This window comes from Hippocampus zosterae, chromosome 1 (genome assembly GCF_025434085.1).
Source record: "Hippocampus zosterae strain Florida chromosome 1, ASM2543408v3, whole genome shotgun sequence".
Classification (NCBI taxonomy): domain Eukaryota; kingdom Metazoa; phylum Chordata; class Actinopteri; order Syngnathiformes; family Syngnathidae; genus Hippocampus; species Hippocampus zosterae.
In genome coordinates, this window is record NC_067451.1 from 40,621,621 (window position 1) to 40,637,787 (window position 16,167).

General features: G+C 46.9%; 2 protein-coding genes across 2 annotated transcripts in view; both read right to left on the reverse strand.

Annotated features, from left to right (window-relative positions):
- Positions 1-232, reverse strand: part of LOC127608600 (voltage-gated hydrogen channel 1-like) — a 35,231-nt gene extending 34,999 nt beyond the window's left edge. The window contains exon 1 of the mRNA XM_052077777.1: positions 23-232. The gene's annotated coding sequence lies outside the window, so the exon portion shown is untranslated. The remainder of the gene's footprint in view (positions 1-22) is intronic.
- A 7,228-nt stretch (positions 233-7,460) lies between these two features.
- Positions 7,461-16,167, reverse strand: part of LOC127608570 (uncharacterized) — a 41,293-nt gene continuing 32,586 nt past the window's right edge. Inside the window, exon 2 of the mRNA XM_052077721.1 lies at positions 7,461-7,638. Within this exon, the coding sequence (XP_051933681.1) occupies positions 7,462-7,638 (177 nt within the window). The 3' untranslated portion in view covers position 7,461. The remainder of the gene's footprint in view (positions 7,639-16,167) is intronic.

A 16,167-nucleotide genomic window follows, 5' to 3' on the forward strand; every position in this document is an offset into this window, starting at 1 on the left:
ACAAAATCAGTATTTTGCTCACCGTCTCCTCACCGCCCATGCATTCACGAAGTTGCACGACGCTCTGCAGAGAAAACACAATCCCTGCAAATTCAAAACGGAAATCCGCCAGTCAGAAAGTCAGTCCTCACTGACAAAGTCGAACGTATCCGTATCCGTTTACTTACACTCCTTCCTCTTGACAAACTGAGCGATCCATATTCCGAAGACGAGATACAACTTTGGGAGACTGAGCTGACTGAGAAACGTAACTCGCGACAAATTTGAATTCTGTAATTCTGTTTATTGACATCTGTTATATGTGAATAATGTGAATATATATATATATATATATATATATATATATATATATATATATATATATATATATATATATATATATATATATATATATATATATATATATATATATATATATATATATAATGTGAATAATGTGAATATATATATATATTTCACCACTCCAGATATTGTGCTCTGAATATCGCCTTGGTTACGAGGACGATCATGGGTGTATCAAGTTGGGACCTACAGTGGGCACAGTTCAGCGACTACCCTCCTTTACGTGCATGTCACCCTTTTTGGTCTGATTCTCACACGCTGCATATGTTCCCGCGTGTTTTGATCTAGTGTGGCTCTTAAAGTGACAGTGCTACATTTGTTAAACAAGGAAGCTTTCACTACAAGCATCTAAGTAAGGTTCACCTGGTTACATTCTCCCCTGCTACAAGTCAGCGTCCTCGGTGACTTATCACTCGATTACCTCTCTGGAGAAGGTCGAAGTGTAGCGAACCACCCCTGCTAAAATCTGAGAGAATACATCTGGACTTAATGAAATGGTGTTGCATGCTGACACGGGGAGATTGAACGGATTCTTGTGTTTCCCTGCAGTTTTCCTCTGACTCTTGCGTAGGGCAGAACTGGGTACACCTACACTAACAGTCACTTTTCTTTCTCCCCTCGGTGCAGGCCCAGGTCTTGGGCTCTCCTCGGCCATGCTAACATCTGACGTGGCCTCAAGGTTTTGCCGCGAGTCCGTTTCCAAATTTTCCTCCTCCTCAGAACCAGTGTCACAAGCATTAACATTATCATCTGGCTCTTGGGAAACTTCCTCTTTCGCAAGTGGTTCATTGAATTCTTCAACCAATACGAACTCGATATAATCCGCCTCGTCTCTTGATGGTGGAGCTGGAATAGGTTGTTTTTCAGGCGCTTGGCAAAGACTTCTCTGTTCTGGCGCTGGTCCCACACATGGACGGAGGTTGGACCTATGCACCCTCTTTGTCAGTCCTCCATCCAGGGTCTCTACTGTGTAGGTGGTTCCTTGTACATCCACAACTTTGTACATGGTCGAGGCCCATGCATCCTGTATCTTATTTCTTCCGAGAGGCCTGAAACGTAGGTACACGAGTTCACCCACATCAACAGGTGGACAGTAGACTTTCTCCTGTTGCTGGGCCATTCTCTCAGCCGCTTTGCTCTCAGCCATCTCTCTTGCCCGGGCATGTGCATCTCTGAGTCGTTCCTGGTGTATGGCAAGCCAGTCGACTGTATCATCTTTGACTTGTTGCTCTTGGCCCAGTAAGGCATCCACTGGAAGATGAGGATGGACGCCAAACAACAAGTAATGGGGTGAATGTCCCGTTGTTGAGTGTGGAGTCACATTGTATGCATAGACTAATTCGGACAGGTGTTCCGGCCAACTGCGTTTCTTTTCAGGGGGAAGCGTACGCAGAAGATCATGTAGGGTTCGGTTGAACCTTTCACTGTGTGGGTTGCCTTGGGGGTGATAGGGTGTGGTTCGGGTCTTCTTAACTCCATAGAGCTTGCACAACTCAAACACAACAGCACTTTCAAAATTCCGGCCTTGGTCTGAGTGCAGGCGTTCTGGCACACCATACTTGAGAAACCACTCTCTCAAGATGACTTTTGCAGTAGTATCTGCCTTTTGATCTCGAACAGCAATTGCCTGACTGAACTTCGTGAATACATCCGTTATCACGAGAACACTTTCACGCCCATCTGTTGCACGTTCCAGTGTCGTGAAATCCACAGCAACAACCTCAAGTGGCCGAGTCGCCAAAAATGGAGTTTGGGGGGCCCGAATCTTTGGTTGTGGCATTTTGGTCAAAAGACATCTCTGGCACTTCTTTATCCACTGCTCAACTTCTTCATGCATGCCTCCCCAGAAACACCTTTGCCGCAGCAGACCTAATGTTCGCTCTATACCCTGATGTCCCATCTGGTCATGGACGCTTCTGAGAACTTATCTTTGAGACAGGCAGGTAGTAACAACTGGTAGCATTCTCCCAGGTGAACATCGTTAATCACTAGGTACAAGAGTCCATCTCTCTCTCTGAGACGGGGCCACTGTTTTAGCAGAGCGCGCACTGGCTTTGAAAGGCCCCTTCTTTCTTGATAAGATGGTTTTCTCTGATGGTTCCAAAAGTCTCGCACCACTTTGAGAGTCGGGTCGGCAGCTTGAAATCCTTGAAGTACCTCCTTGGAATATCCCGGCAGTGTGGGGGTATTATCTTGAACAGTTTCATCATTTACTGTCTTATTGGCCTCTGACGCTTGCAGCTGTCTGATCATATGGGTCTCAACTCCTGCCAAAACCAACTCTGGTTCTAAAACCGTCCCTGTCCTCAGGGAGCTACAAATGGCTACACTACCATCAAACTCTGCATCTTCACTGGTCGGTTCTGGCTCATCATTCACCGGTCGACGAGAAAGGGCATCAGCTACAGTATTACATCTGCCAGGACGATACTTTACATCAAAATCAAATATTGCTAACTGAGCCACCCAGCGCTGTTGAGTTGCTCCTAAGTCAGCAGTCTGAAGGTGACGCAGAGGGTTATTATCTGTGAGGACTGTAAACTTGGACCCGAGCAGATAACTCCTAAACTTTTCAGTCACTGCCCACTTTAGTGCTAGGAGTTCAAGCTTCATGCTGCTATAGTTCTGATCATTCTTCTCAGCACCCCTAAGTCTACGACTTGCAAAAGCTATCACCTTCTTCTGACCCGCTTGTTTTTGATAAAGGACTGCACCCAAACCTAAATTGCTGGCATCTGTCTCGAGTATGAAAGGTGAAGTGAAGTCTGCGTAACCTAGTGTGGGTGCACTTGTGAGCCGGTTTTTTAACGCTTCAAAAGCCTGTTGACACTGAGGTGTCCAAGCGGACACCAACTGGCTAGCCCTGGCCCGACTATTTTCTGCTGCCCAGGTGCTAACAACGTCATGAAGTGGTCCGGCGATCTTAGAGAAGCCTTCCACAAATCTCCTATAATAGCTACAAAAGCCTAAGAAAGACCTGAGTTCCTTTACTGTAGTGGGAATAGGCCACTGTTTCACTGCACTTATTTTATCTGGGTCTGTTTTTATGCCTTCCGCAGACACCTGGTGGCCCAGAAACTTCACTTCTGTTTTTAGGAAGTGACATTTCTCAATCTTTACCTTAAGGCCTGTGTCCCTCAATCGCTTCAGAACTGTCTCTAGTCTCACGAGATGGTCATGGAAGGTTGGTGAGAAGACCAGTAGGTCATCCAAATAGACCAGTACGATCTGAAACGCCAAGTCACTCATTGTAGTCTGCATTAGTCGCTGAAAAGTGGCGGGCGCATTACACAACCCAAAAGGCATTCTAAGGTACTCATAAAGACCAAAAGGTGTGGTAAATGCAGTTTTGTGTTTATCCTTCTCATGTACTGCCACCTGATGGTACCCACTGGCGAGATCAAGTGTGGAAAAGAACTTGGCGCCACTTAGAGCATCCAGGCTTTCATCGATACGGGGGAGCGGAAAAGCATCCCGCCTCGTTTTCGAGTTGAGCCTCCTATAATCAACGCAAAGTCTCAAACTGCCATCTGATTTTCGGACCAAGACGACTGGTGAAGCATAGGAACTTGAACTCTCTTGAATAACACCTTTCCTCAACAACTCTGATATATGTTCTTTGACTTCCTGATACTGATTAGGTGGGATACGACGGTATGCTTGGTTTACTGGGATTTCATCAACCACGGGGATTTCATGTTTAACCCTGTCAGTAAATCCCAAGTCCTCGTCTTGTAGAGCAAAGACATCCGCATACTTTGTCAGGAGCCCCCTAAACTCTGCCTGTTGGGTCGTTGTACCACCTATGTCCAACCGGTCTAGTAAGCCCTGTACGTCACAGTTTGACTTTGGAACACTTTTCCGACTAATTGTGACTTCCTCGTGGTTGGCCGAAATCTGTCGAAAATTTACTTCTAAGGTATCGCCTTCCCTACACTGACACTGACTTAGAATACCTAGCCGTGTTCTTGGAGCTACCCAGATGTCCTCTGGAGACAAGTTGACGACTTGGACTGGGAAAACATTGCTGTGGGAAGGGACTACTGTTGGTACCACAATCAATCCTCCTGGTAATTGGCTATTTCCAGGTTCAAGCAGCATGCTTACAGCATCATTGGACGACCTCTTTAGGCCCCGTGCGTACACTGTTGCGACGGAAAAAGACGGTACTCTAACTTTGCTTGTTCCTATGACACGAGCAGCTGAAACCTTCTCTACCAACTCTGTTTCTTGCACGCGCTGAAAGGCCTCTTTCCAGGCAAAATCCAATTCACCACCTAAAGTGGTGTCGAACTGTGCCAATGCCAATTGTTGACATCGCTTGACAATGTTCATTCCAATAATTCCCTGAAAAGATTTGCCAGCCTCATCTGTGTTATCTTGGATAACTAGGAATCCACACTCAGGGATCCTGACTCCCATTGCCTGCACATCCAACTCAACATAACCTAAATAGGGTAGAGGCAAGTTATTTGCTGCGGTTAGTTTAAGCCATTTAGCAGTACAGTGCATATCTTCATCATCATCATCATCATCATCATCATCATCATCATCATTTATTAGCTATATATGTATACACATAACAGAATTCAACAGGTGCGGACGCATGCATAAATTGCTAGGATCAAACATTACATTACTGGACTAGTCAATGCTAGTCATCTCCTCCATTAAGACAGTTTCTGAAAAAACTTTCTGTGAGGGTACTTACATTGCTTCCAGAGTCAAGTATGCATCGCAAGGGGACTCCACCAATCTGTATGTCTACTTCAGGGCATTTGCCTACAGCCCTCTCTATAAAATGTTCAACAAATTACCTGAACCTTCACTCAGACCCCTCACTGCACGGCTCACAACAGTGGAGGATTCCCGTTTCTCTGGACTGGCGGGCTGGGGACAGTCGGATGTTGAGGGTTTGCGTGACACCGGACATTGCCTAGCAATATGTCCAACACCTCCACATCGCAGACAAATTGGTTGGCCGTCACTCGTATATTTGGGTTGAACCTTAGGTCTGCTATTGGTCATGGTGAGTCCTCGGACGGCATTTGTCAATTCACTAATAGCCTTTCCCTGTTGGGCAATTATTTTAACTACTTCCTGCAAGGTCACGGATAAGTCAGTTTGGACTTCAGTGGTTGTGTCTCTCTTCTCTAACGTCCTATCCTGGTGGTCACTAACCAGGTTTCTGTTCTTTGCAACACTAGTGTGAGGTGGTTGGTCTTCAAGGGCCCACATCATTGCCTCCTTTCTCACATCGAATAGACTACTTTCCGGTCTCTCTCTGAGCAGCCTACGCAGTTCACGCCTCAAGGTGGAGTCTCGCACTCCCTCCACGAACTGGTCTCTAAGAGCGATCTGAGCATCAGATACCACATTAGGCGACTGTTGGAGGGCTGAATTGAGCAGCTGTGAGAGAGCATGTGAAAATTCGCGCACTCCTTCTCCATCAAGTTGTCTGCGAGCATAAAAAGCGTGTAGAAGTTGCGGCACTGTACGGTTTTCTCGAAAGGCTTCACACAAACATGAAAACACGTCACTGGGCTTCTTAGGTTGCCCTCGCATGCAAAATTTGACCTCCTCTAGAGCTGAACCTTTTAACAGTGAAAGAATGAAGTCTACTTGGTCTTCCTCCTGTAAACCTCTCATTCTTATTGCTCGTTCCACTTCCTCGATAAACTCATCGACAGTGTCCACATCTTCCCCATTCTTCCCACAAAAAGGTACAACTTGTTTTTCCTTTGAGATGTAAACAATTGATCTTGTCTGAACATTACCCAAATTTGCAAGGCTTGACATGAGAGCCTCCTGTTTCCGATTGAGTTCTCTAATCTGTGACTGTAATGCGGTCACACAGTTAGCTTCCTCACCCAATTGTAAGGAACTTGGGTCCTCCTCGCTGTAGGTTCCTGCTAGAATGGCAGCTGCTTGCACGTTGTCCTCTGACATTTTCAGGTCTCCGTTCCAATGTATTTAATGCAGCAAAGCGCAACAGTCACAAAAAGTCAATCCGTTTCTCTTCTGACAGCTTTGAAGACTCCCTCGCGTCCAGTGATGCGTGTCGATGCGAGGCTGTTCCACATTCAACCACACGAACCACCGGCTGTACACGAAGGCCTTACTCCATCGACACTCCACACTATGGCGTCAGGACTGCTTCACTTCTCACCACTACTGTTGTCTATTATACTTAAACTCACAATCTCAGAACTTAATAGGGAATCCCACTTCTGACACCAAAATTGTGTAGCCGGGTCTTCGGAAAGACTGGACTGGACACAAAATAATTTTTAGGTGGGCTTTATTCCCGACTGAACAATGAAAAATTGTTCAGCATTAAGATAAAAGACTGAGATGTTAACTGAATTTTAAAAGAGGTCGAAAAGGGATCTAAGAGATCAAAGAAAATCATTTAACAGATTACAGACAATTACGCCACAATAGACAACAGCAGTGGCTTGTCGATATGTTCCGGTGTGTTGGGTGTGTACAAAGCACGTGGTCAAACATAAATGATCTCCCCTGCTGTACAGTTGTTCACACGACTCACTAGTGGTAGATGTCAAACTCCAACCCAAACCACTCCAGATATTGTGCTCTGAATATCGCCTTGGTTACGAGGACGATCATGGGTGTATCAGGTTGGGACCTACAGTGGGCACAGTTCAGCGATTACCCTCCTTTACATGCATGTCACCCTTTTTGGTCTGATACTCACACGCTGCATATGTTCCCGTGTGTTTTGATCTAGTGTGGCTCTTAAAGTGACAGTGCTACATTTGTTAAACAAGGAAGCCTTCACTACAAGCATCTAAGTAAGGTTCACCTGGTTACATATATATATATATATATATATATATCATATATACATACATATACATATATACATATACATACATATAGTGAGGCCAATAAAAACGTGCTAAACTGACAGCTCTAATATATCTATATATATATATTTGTGTGTGTGTGTGTATACACATATACACGTATATATTAAAAACAAAAACGAAAAAAAATATATATAGAGAGAGAGAGAGAGAGAGAGATAAATAAATAAATTAAAAATCCTCGTCTCACCCCTCGGGTGGTGTCCATCCCTCATGCAGCTTGGGTCCTCTACCAGAGGCCAGGAAGCTTGAGGGTTCTGCGCAGTATCCTTGCTGTTCCGAGCACTGCACATTTCTGGACTGAGATGTCCGATGTTGTTCCCGGGATCTGTTGCAACCACTCATCTAGTTTGGGGGTCACTGCCCCGAGTGCTCCGACCACCACAGGCACGACTGTCACCTTCACCTTCCAGGCTCTCTCCAGCTCCTCTGTGAGCCCTTGGTATTTCTCGAGTTTCTCATGTTCCTTCTTTCTGATGTTGCCATCATTTGGGAAATTAAGAACATGCACACTCCACACAGGAGACGTGCTTACCTCTGTGTGCTGCCCTGCATGAATCCCCCTTGCAACACACACACACTCACACAAAGTGTATAGATGGCAGGATGTGTGGTTGTGCATGTCAGACAAGGCCCTACGGCTTAGGAGCTGCTGTTGCTAAAATGTGTCATCTGCTGCTAGCAACAGAGTGACAGAACTCATGTGACCTGTGAAAAGGGAACACGTGATGCACAAGTGAAAAAAGTCAACTGGCAATGATGTTGGTGATGAGCGGCAGATGTGAGGCCTAACAGGTAAAGAGTGTCAACAAATATCTTTCTGCTGGTAAAAAATCCACAATCAGAATCAGAATAATCTTTATTGGCCAAGTATGTAGAACACACAAGGAATTTGTCTCCGGTATAACACGCTGCATTAGTATCATCGTAAACAAGGACATGACAAATAGGTATGCAAGGACATTTCGTAATGTAAGTGAGAAAATGTGCTAAAGTATCACGCAGAGCTAAAGTGATCAGTGGTAGAATACAATACTGACAGTTTGTACAGTTGGTGCAGAAAATCATTGAACCATTTTAGAGTGACCAGTAGCAGTATTTGTAGTACAAGAAGAGTGACTACATCAGTGACTGTTTAGGGAGTTAATGGCTAGAGGGAAGAAGCTGTTTAAGTGTCTGCTGGCTTTGGTGCGCATGAATCTGTAGCGCCTGCCTGAGGGAAGTAGCTGGCAAAGGTGGTGGGCAGGGTGCGGGGGATCCAGGAGGATTTTCCGTGCCCTTGTCTTGATTCTTGCAGTGTGCAAGTCCTCAAGAGTGGGTAGGGCGGTGCCAATGATTTTTTTCCGCCGTCCTAACTGCCCGTTGAAGTCGGATTTTGTCCTTTTTTGTGGCGGCCCCAAACCAAACCGTGATGGAAGAACACAGGATTGATTCGATGACTGCCGTGTAGAACTGTCGTAGCACCTTCTGTGGCAGGCCATGCTTCGTCAGCAGCCTCAAAATACATCGGTGTAGCACCGGAGCAAATGTGTGCCGTGTGAACACCCCTAAAATCTGTGCCGTGTGCAAAGCGCGCATGCTCAGTGAAAACAAAACACCAAATGAATGCTCCCTGCGCACTCTGCCAATGAGAGCGTCACTGTCCCCTAATGTAGTGGTGGTGCAATTGCACTTTATTCTAAGACAATAAATTTTTTTTTTTAAATGAAATAAAAAAGCATGTTCCCCGAGGTCAAACGTGACTCCCTTGACAGAGCCTCGTACCCCCTGGGGGCACCCCACTATTTGAGAATCACTGGTTTAACCCTTTATTTCTTTTGTCCTGATTGTTACGCTTATATTTTAAACTGCTATATTTTACTGCAATTTGTTTTTTATTGACCTTCTACTGTAGCGCTTTGAGATTTTCCTGAAATGTAAAGCGCATTCCAAATTACATGTACTATTATTATTGTTGTTATTATTATGTCCCAGGATCACCCTGCGCTTGTGCCTGGGACCGGGTATTCTGGAATCGTATTTAATGTAGGTTTAATTATCCATCATAAGTAGTTCCTCAAAAGCAGGTGTGATACAATGGATGCCAATAATAATCTTCCGGATTGCGATTACAAAAAGGGGGGTGAAAGGATTGTATTCAGCACCTTTCAAAAACAGGTTGAGTGCATTGTGTTGCTGTCCATGTCATGGTCCTCAATTTGCACAGCTTCTGAATTCACTATTTATAAAATGAGGGTTTTACTCACCATTGATGATTCTAGCCACTCTCCAGAGACGCAGCAAGATCAGGAGACCCATTCCATCAAATACATCATCGTGGCAGATGAAGACTACGTCCAGCACAAAAGACACCATCACCACCAAAGCATCAAACACCTCGAATTCATGTTGGAAGAACTCAAGGCGATATGCGAAGAGTTTCCCGGCTATCTCCACCATGAAGAATGTGAGAAGTGCCAGGCTCAGGTAGTGAAACACCTGCCAAGTGAGTTATTGACTACAACAAATTATTGTCTGGATAGTAGCAGAGTTTAGGTACAGTGAGAGAAATAAGTATTTGATCTGCAAATGTTGTTCAGTTTGCATACTTACAAATAAATGAAATGTTTCTCTTTTTGTTACATGTTTCCGTTTTAAAGAGTCAGAAGATTAAATATAAACTATAGAGGGGAAAAAAACAACAGAAAAGTCATTTGTGTGTGATTGAGGAAAACAAGTATTAAGGTTCCAACCATATAGGAATCTAGGCTTATTCCACATTCCAGATCTTCTCTATTTCCAGTTGCATGACAACTCCAAGGTTCAGATTCCTCCTCAGTCCCTTGACGCGCTCATTTTTTACAAAATGTAACCTATATGATAAAGGATGCTTTTTGTCCTGCTTTTTAACTCTGCTACAGTGATCTGACAGCTTCAGTTAGCCTAAAAATATATATCAACAACGACTTTGAATTACCCATCCGTGAGTCGTCACCTTACCGTGGTGGAGGGGTTTGTGGGTCCCAGTGATCCTGGGAGCTAAGTTGTCTGGGGCTTTATGCCCCTGGCAGGGTCACCCATGGCAAACACCATGGGAGGGGTCAAAGGGATCGGGTGCAGTGTGAGCTGGGCCGCAGCCAAAGGCGTGGACCCTGACTGTCCGATCCTCGGCTGCAGAAGCTAGCTCTTGGGACATGGAATGTCACCTCTCTGGCAGGGAAGGAGCCCGAGCTGGTGTGTGAGGCAGAGAATTACCGACTGGATATAGTCGGACTTGCCTCCACACACAGCCTGGGTTCTGGTACCAGTTCTCTAGAGAGGGATTGGACTCTTTTCCACTCTGGAGTTGCTCACGGTGAGAGGCGTAGAGCAGGTGTGGGCATACTCATTGCCCCCTCGGCTCAGTGCCTGTATATTGGTGTTCAAACCGGTAGACGAGAGGGTTGCCTCCCTCCGCCTTCCTGACTGTTGTTTGTGCATATGCACCACACAGCAGCTCCGCGTTCCCACCCTTTTGGGAGTCCTTGGAGGGTGTGCTGGAGAGTACTCCTGCTGGGGACTCCCTTGTTCTGCAGGGGGACTTCATTGCTCACGTGGGCAATGACAGTGAGACCTGGGGGGGCGTGATTCGGAGGAACGCCCCCCCCACCCTAGTCTCGTCTTCTGTGCTCATCACGGATTGTCCAAACAAACACCTTGTTCAAACATAAGGGTGTCCATATGTGCACTTGGCCTGGCTGTCCTTGTTGTATCATCGGATTTGGTTGTGGTTGTATCGTCGAATTTGCGGCCGCATGTTTTGGACACTCGGGTGAAGAGAGGGGCGGAGCTGTCAACTGATCACCACCTGGTGGTGAGGAGGCTCCGATGGTGGGGGAAGATGCCGGTCCGTCCTGGCAGACCCAAACGTATTGTAAAGGTTTCTTGGGAGCGTCTGGCGGAATCCCCTGTCAGAAGGAGTTTCAACTCCCACCTCCGGCAGAGCTTTTCCCATGTCCCGGGGACTGCGGGGGACATTGAGTCCGAATAGACCATGTTCCATGTCTCTATTGTCGAGGGGGCCAGTCTGAGTTGTGGACGTCAGGTGGTTGGTGCCTGTTGTGGCGGCAACCCCCGTACTCGCTGGTGGACACCATCCGACGTCTCAGGAGGGGCAAGCAGTGCACCACTAACACTGTGTACAGTGGGAATGGGGCGCTGCTGACTTCGACTCGGGACCTTGTGAATCGGTGGGCAGAGTACTTCGAAGACCTCCTCAACTCCACCAACACGCCTTCCTTGGAGGAAGCAGAGCCTGGGGACTCTGAGGTGGGCTCTCCTATCTCTGTGGTTGAAGTCACCCATGTGGTTAAAAAGCTCCTCGGTGGGAAGGCCCCAGGGGTGGATGAGATCCGCCCGGAGTTCCTCAAGGCTCTGGATGTTGTGGGGCTGTCCTGGTTGACACGCCTCTGCAACATCGCGTGGTCAACAGGGAGAGTGCCTCTGGATTGGCAGACCGGGGTGGTAGTCCCTCTTTTTAAAAAGGGGGACCGGAGGGTGTGTTCCAACTACAGAGGGATCACACTCCTCAGCCTCCCTGGTACGGTCTATTCAGAGGTGCTGGAGAGGAGGGTCCGTCAGGAAGTCGAGCCTCAGATTGAGGAGGAGCAGTGTGGTTTTCGTCCCGGCCGTGGAACAGTGGACCAGCTCTACACCCTTAGAAGGGTCCTCGAGGGTATGTGGGAATTCGCCCAACCAGTCTACATGTGTTTTGTGGACTTGGAGAAGGCGTTTGACCGTGTCCCTCGGGGAGTTCTGTGGGGGGTGCTTCGAGGGTATGGGGTAACGAACCCCCTGATACGGGCTGTTCGGTCACTATACCACCGATGTCAGAGTTTGGTTCGCATTGCCGGCAGTAAGTTGGAATCGTTTCCAGTGGGGGTAGGACTGCGCCAAGGCTGCCCTTTGTCGCCGATTCTTTTCATAACCTTTATGGACAGAATTTCTAGGCACAGCCGAAGCGTTGAGGGGGTCCGTTTTGGGGGCCTCAGTATTGCATCCCTGCTTTTTGCAGATGATGTGGTGCTGTTGGCTCCTTCAAACAGGGTTCTCCAACTCTCACTGGAGCGTTTCGCAGCCGAGTGTGAAGCGGTTGGGATGAAGATCAGCAACTCCAAATCTGAAACCATGGTCCTCAGTCGGAAAAGGGTGGAGTGCCCCCTCTGGGTCGGGGAGGAGATCTTGCCCCAAGTGGAGGAATTAAAGTATCTTGGGGTCTTGTTCACGAGTGGGGGCAGGAGGGAGCGGATCGGTGCAGCGTCTGCTGTGATGCGGACGTTGTATCGGTCTGTCGTGGTGAAGAAGGAGCTGAGCCAAAGGGCGAAGCTCTCAATTTACCAGTCGATCTACGTTCCAACCCTCATCTATGGTCATGAGCTATGGGTCGTGACCGAAAGAACGAGATCTGGGTTACAAGCGGCCAAAATGAGTTTTGTCCGCAGGGTGTCCGGCCTCTCCCTTAGAGATAAGGTGAGAAGCTCGGTCATCCGGGAGTGGCTCGCTTGCGGTTTTTTTGTGCCTGTAATGGGCAGAATTTTTCACAGCCCTGTTTTGTTCATCCCGCAGCAGCTCATCTACAAACTGGACCACCTGGGGCTCAACACCTCCCTGTGCAACTGGCTGTTGGACTTCCTGACAGGGAAACCACAGGCAGTTCAGTTCGGCAGCAACACCTCCAGCACCATCATGATGAACACAGGTGCCCCACAAGGATATGTGCTGAGCCCCCTCCTCTTCATACTGCTGACCCACGACTGCACTCCTTCATCCAGCGCCAATCCCTTCGTTAAGTTTGCGGATGACACGACTGTCGTGGGTCTCATCAACAACGGCGATGAGACAATCTACGGGAGTGAGGTGAGCAGGTTGGCCTTGTGGTGAAAAGACAACAATCTCCTCCTGAATGTGGAGAAGACAAAGGAGATTGTTGTGGACTTCAGAAAGACGCACCCCCAGCATGCTCCACTGACCATTAACGGTGCCACGGCGGAGAGAGTGAGCAACACCAAGTTCCTGGGAGTGCACATTTCTGAAGACCTGTCCTGGAACCACAATACCTCATCACTGGCCAAAAAAGCCAACCAGCGCCTGTACTTCATCTGCAAACTGAGGAGAGCAAGCGCCCGCCCTCCAACATGCAGACATTTTATAGAGGCACCATTGAAAGCATCTTGTCCAGCTGCATCACTGTATTATGTGGTGATTGCACTGTGTCCTGCCAAAAGACTTTGCAGCGCACTGTGAGAAGATCATTGGTTTCTCTCTCTCCCCACTCGTGGACATTTACTACTCCTGTCTGACAAGCCAAGCCATCCGGATCGCAGGTGACCCCACCCAACCATCCCACAGCCTCTTCGGCCTGCTGCCGTCAGGAAGGAGATTGCGAAGTCTCCGTACCAGAACCAGCAGGCTCAAAAACAGTTTCTTCCACCAGGTGGTCAGGAGACTCAACTCCCTCCCTGCTCTGCACGCACTCCCCGCCCTCTGCCTCTGCCCGACCCCTGCCTCCTGTTACAGATTATGACCCTCCCTTCATCATTCGACATCTGCGTATTGCACAATTGCACAATGCACTACCTCACTTTACCCACAAGTGCCATTGTTTATGCGTTTACATATTATGTTTTTTATACAGTGTAGCTGCTATCTTGTTTTAGCTGTGTGTGTTTAATGCACAGCATGTTTGCACTGCGGATGGAGAGGAAAAAAAATTCATCGATGCTGCATGTCATACATAAAGCGTATTTGACAATAAAGATGGCCTTGACCTTGAACTTGACCTTCAGCAGAGATGCCGGCGATGTTGGACAGTCTGCGTTGGTGCGGCTGGATGGATGGCTTGTGGAATCAACAATGAGGAGAGAGGGTGGAGTCGGCGGAGAGCGTATTTGGAACTGAGAGTCGCCGCTTGGAGTTGAAGCGGATTTACATGTGGCAGAAGTGTACCAATCTTTCTTTTCGACAACGGTCACGACAGCTTCTTGTTGACTTTCAAACTTGTAGCAGATGTGCACATTTTGAGCCTGATGTCATTGATCCACTGGTGAAATGACACTTTGATTCTCTCCTCTTTCATCTAGAACTGCTTCAAACAACAAAGCAAATGCAGCAAAAGTGGCTAGGATTGTGTGGCTGTCTTACGTGTTGTGTTGTATTATTTTGTTATTTTATGTTAACTGTTCTGTGAAGTGCTGTGTTACAGCTGTAGCTGTTGTGAAAGCGCGATATAAATAAAGATGTCCAGTGGTTAGCACGTCGGCTTCGATTCAAGCTCTGGCCTCCCTGTGTGGAGTTTGCATGTTCTCTCCGGGCCATCGTGGGTTTTCTCCGGGTGCTCCGGTTTCCTCCCACATTCCAAAAAAAAGCATTGCAGGCTGATTGGACGCTCTAAATTGTCTCCAGGTGTGAGTGTAGGCATGGATGGTTGTTCGTCTCTGCGTGCCCTGCGATTGGCTGGCAACCGATTCAGGGTGTCCCCCACCTACTGCCCGAAGGCGGCTGGGATAGGCTCCAGCACCTCCCGCGACCCTAGTGAGGCTCAAGCAGTTTGGAAAATGGATGGATGTACCATATTAAGTCTCAACATAAACACCAACAGTTTGTGAGCAACTCCGTAGGACCATTAATTTGAATGAATGGATTATTTTGTCAATGACATTGCCAAAAATAGCATGGCAAAAAAGCATGCTTTGCAACTCGCGGTGTGCAGACACAACAACGTCAGTATGCTTTGCTACCACGTTGGCACCAATTGTCTCCAGTGTCCATTATAATAATGGCCTCCAAGAAAAATATTAATTCTGGTCATGAACACAATATGCGAGTTGTTAAATTGAGGAGTCCCCACTGAGATTACATGGCACCTAAATTTAAAGATATTTTCTTTCAGGAATAAGCAAGCACTGTCTATGAGACAGTGAAACACTTTCTAAAATACTGTATGAATTTATTTCCACCAACAGTAAAATACATTATTTCTCTTGTGTTCCTCCTCATAGACCCGAAGGGGGAACTGAAGTAGCCTGGCCCAGGTTATGGCACTCACACCAAGGTCAGGAGTCAGGACGTCAGTGACCCACAACCACCCAGTAAGCAGTGTCAAAGAAAATGTGGACGTTGAGCTACCTTTCACATACACACACAAAGACATTCCACTTGCAAAAGCGAGTGTCCCAAGACAGACAGACTTGGTGATGTGGCCTCTTGCACCAAGTTTGAAATGCCGGATATCGATGCAGATGTTGGACTTTTGATAGGATCAAATGCTCACAAGGCAATGGAACTTGGCAAATCATTCACTATGTAGATGAGGGTCCCTTATGCAGTTTGTACAATCCTAGGGTGGCCCTTTGAATAGAAATGACTCTGAAAATGAACGCATTGCTTCTGTGAACCGCAAATCATTGTCAGAAATTGAAACATTTTAACCACAACTTCTCAAAAAAAGGTGTCAGAAGAGTGACATAAGATGTCACAAGAGGATGTACACTTCATAGTTGCTGTCAAGAATGTTGTTAAAAAGCTTGAAGGTCATTATTGCACAGGCTTCAATCTTAAAGCTCAGTCTGTGAAACGACCTAAAAACCAACAGTTAGATGAGCAGAGACCATAAAGACCAAATACAACAAATACTTTGACAAGGGGTCCACAGGCTCGGGGACTATGCTCTGTATCTGTTAACAGAATGCACCATTGCACAACTAGGGGTGGACACGAGTTAACCAAGGCAAAGAAAAAAAGTTTTATTTTGGGGTTTTTTTTGTAATGCTTATGAATTGGTAAGTGGGGGCTTTTGATTGTGTGTTGGATTTACTAACCTATTCAAAGGGCCGTTAAAAAAAAAAACGGAAATAACTGAAAGATGTTTGAGTGACGTTGATAAGTTTTGCATAGTGGTAGTTGTTGGGAGGACCCCAGA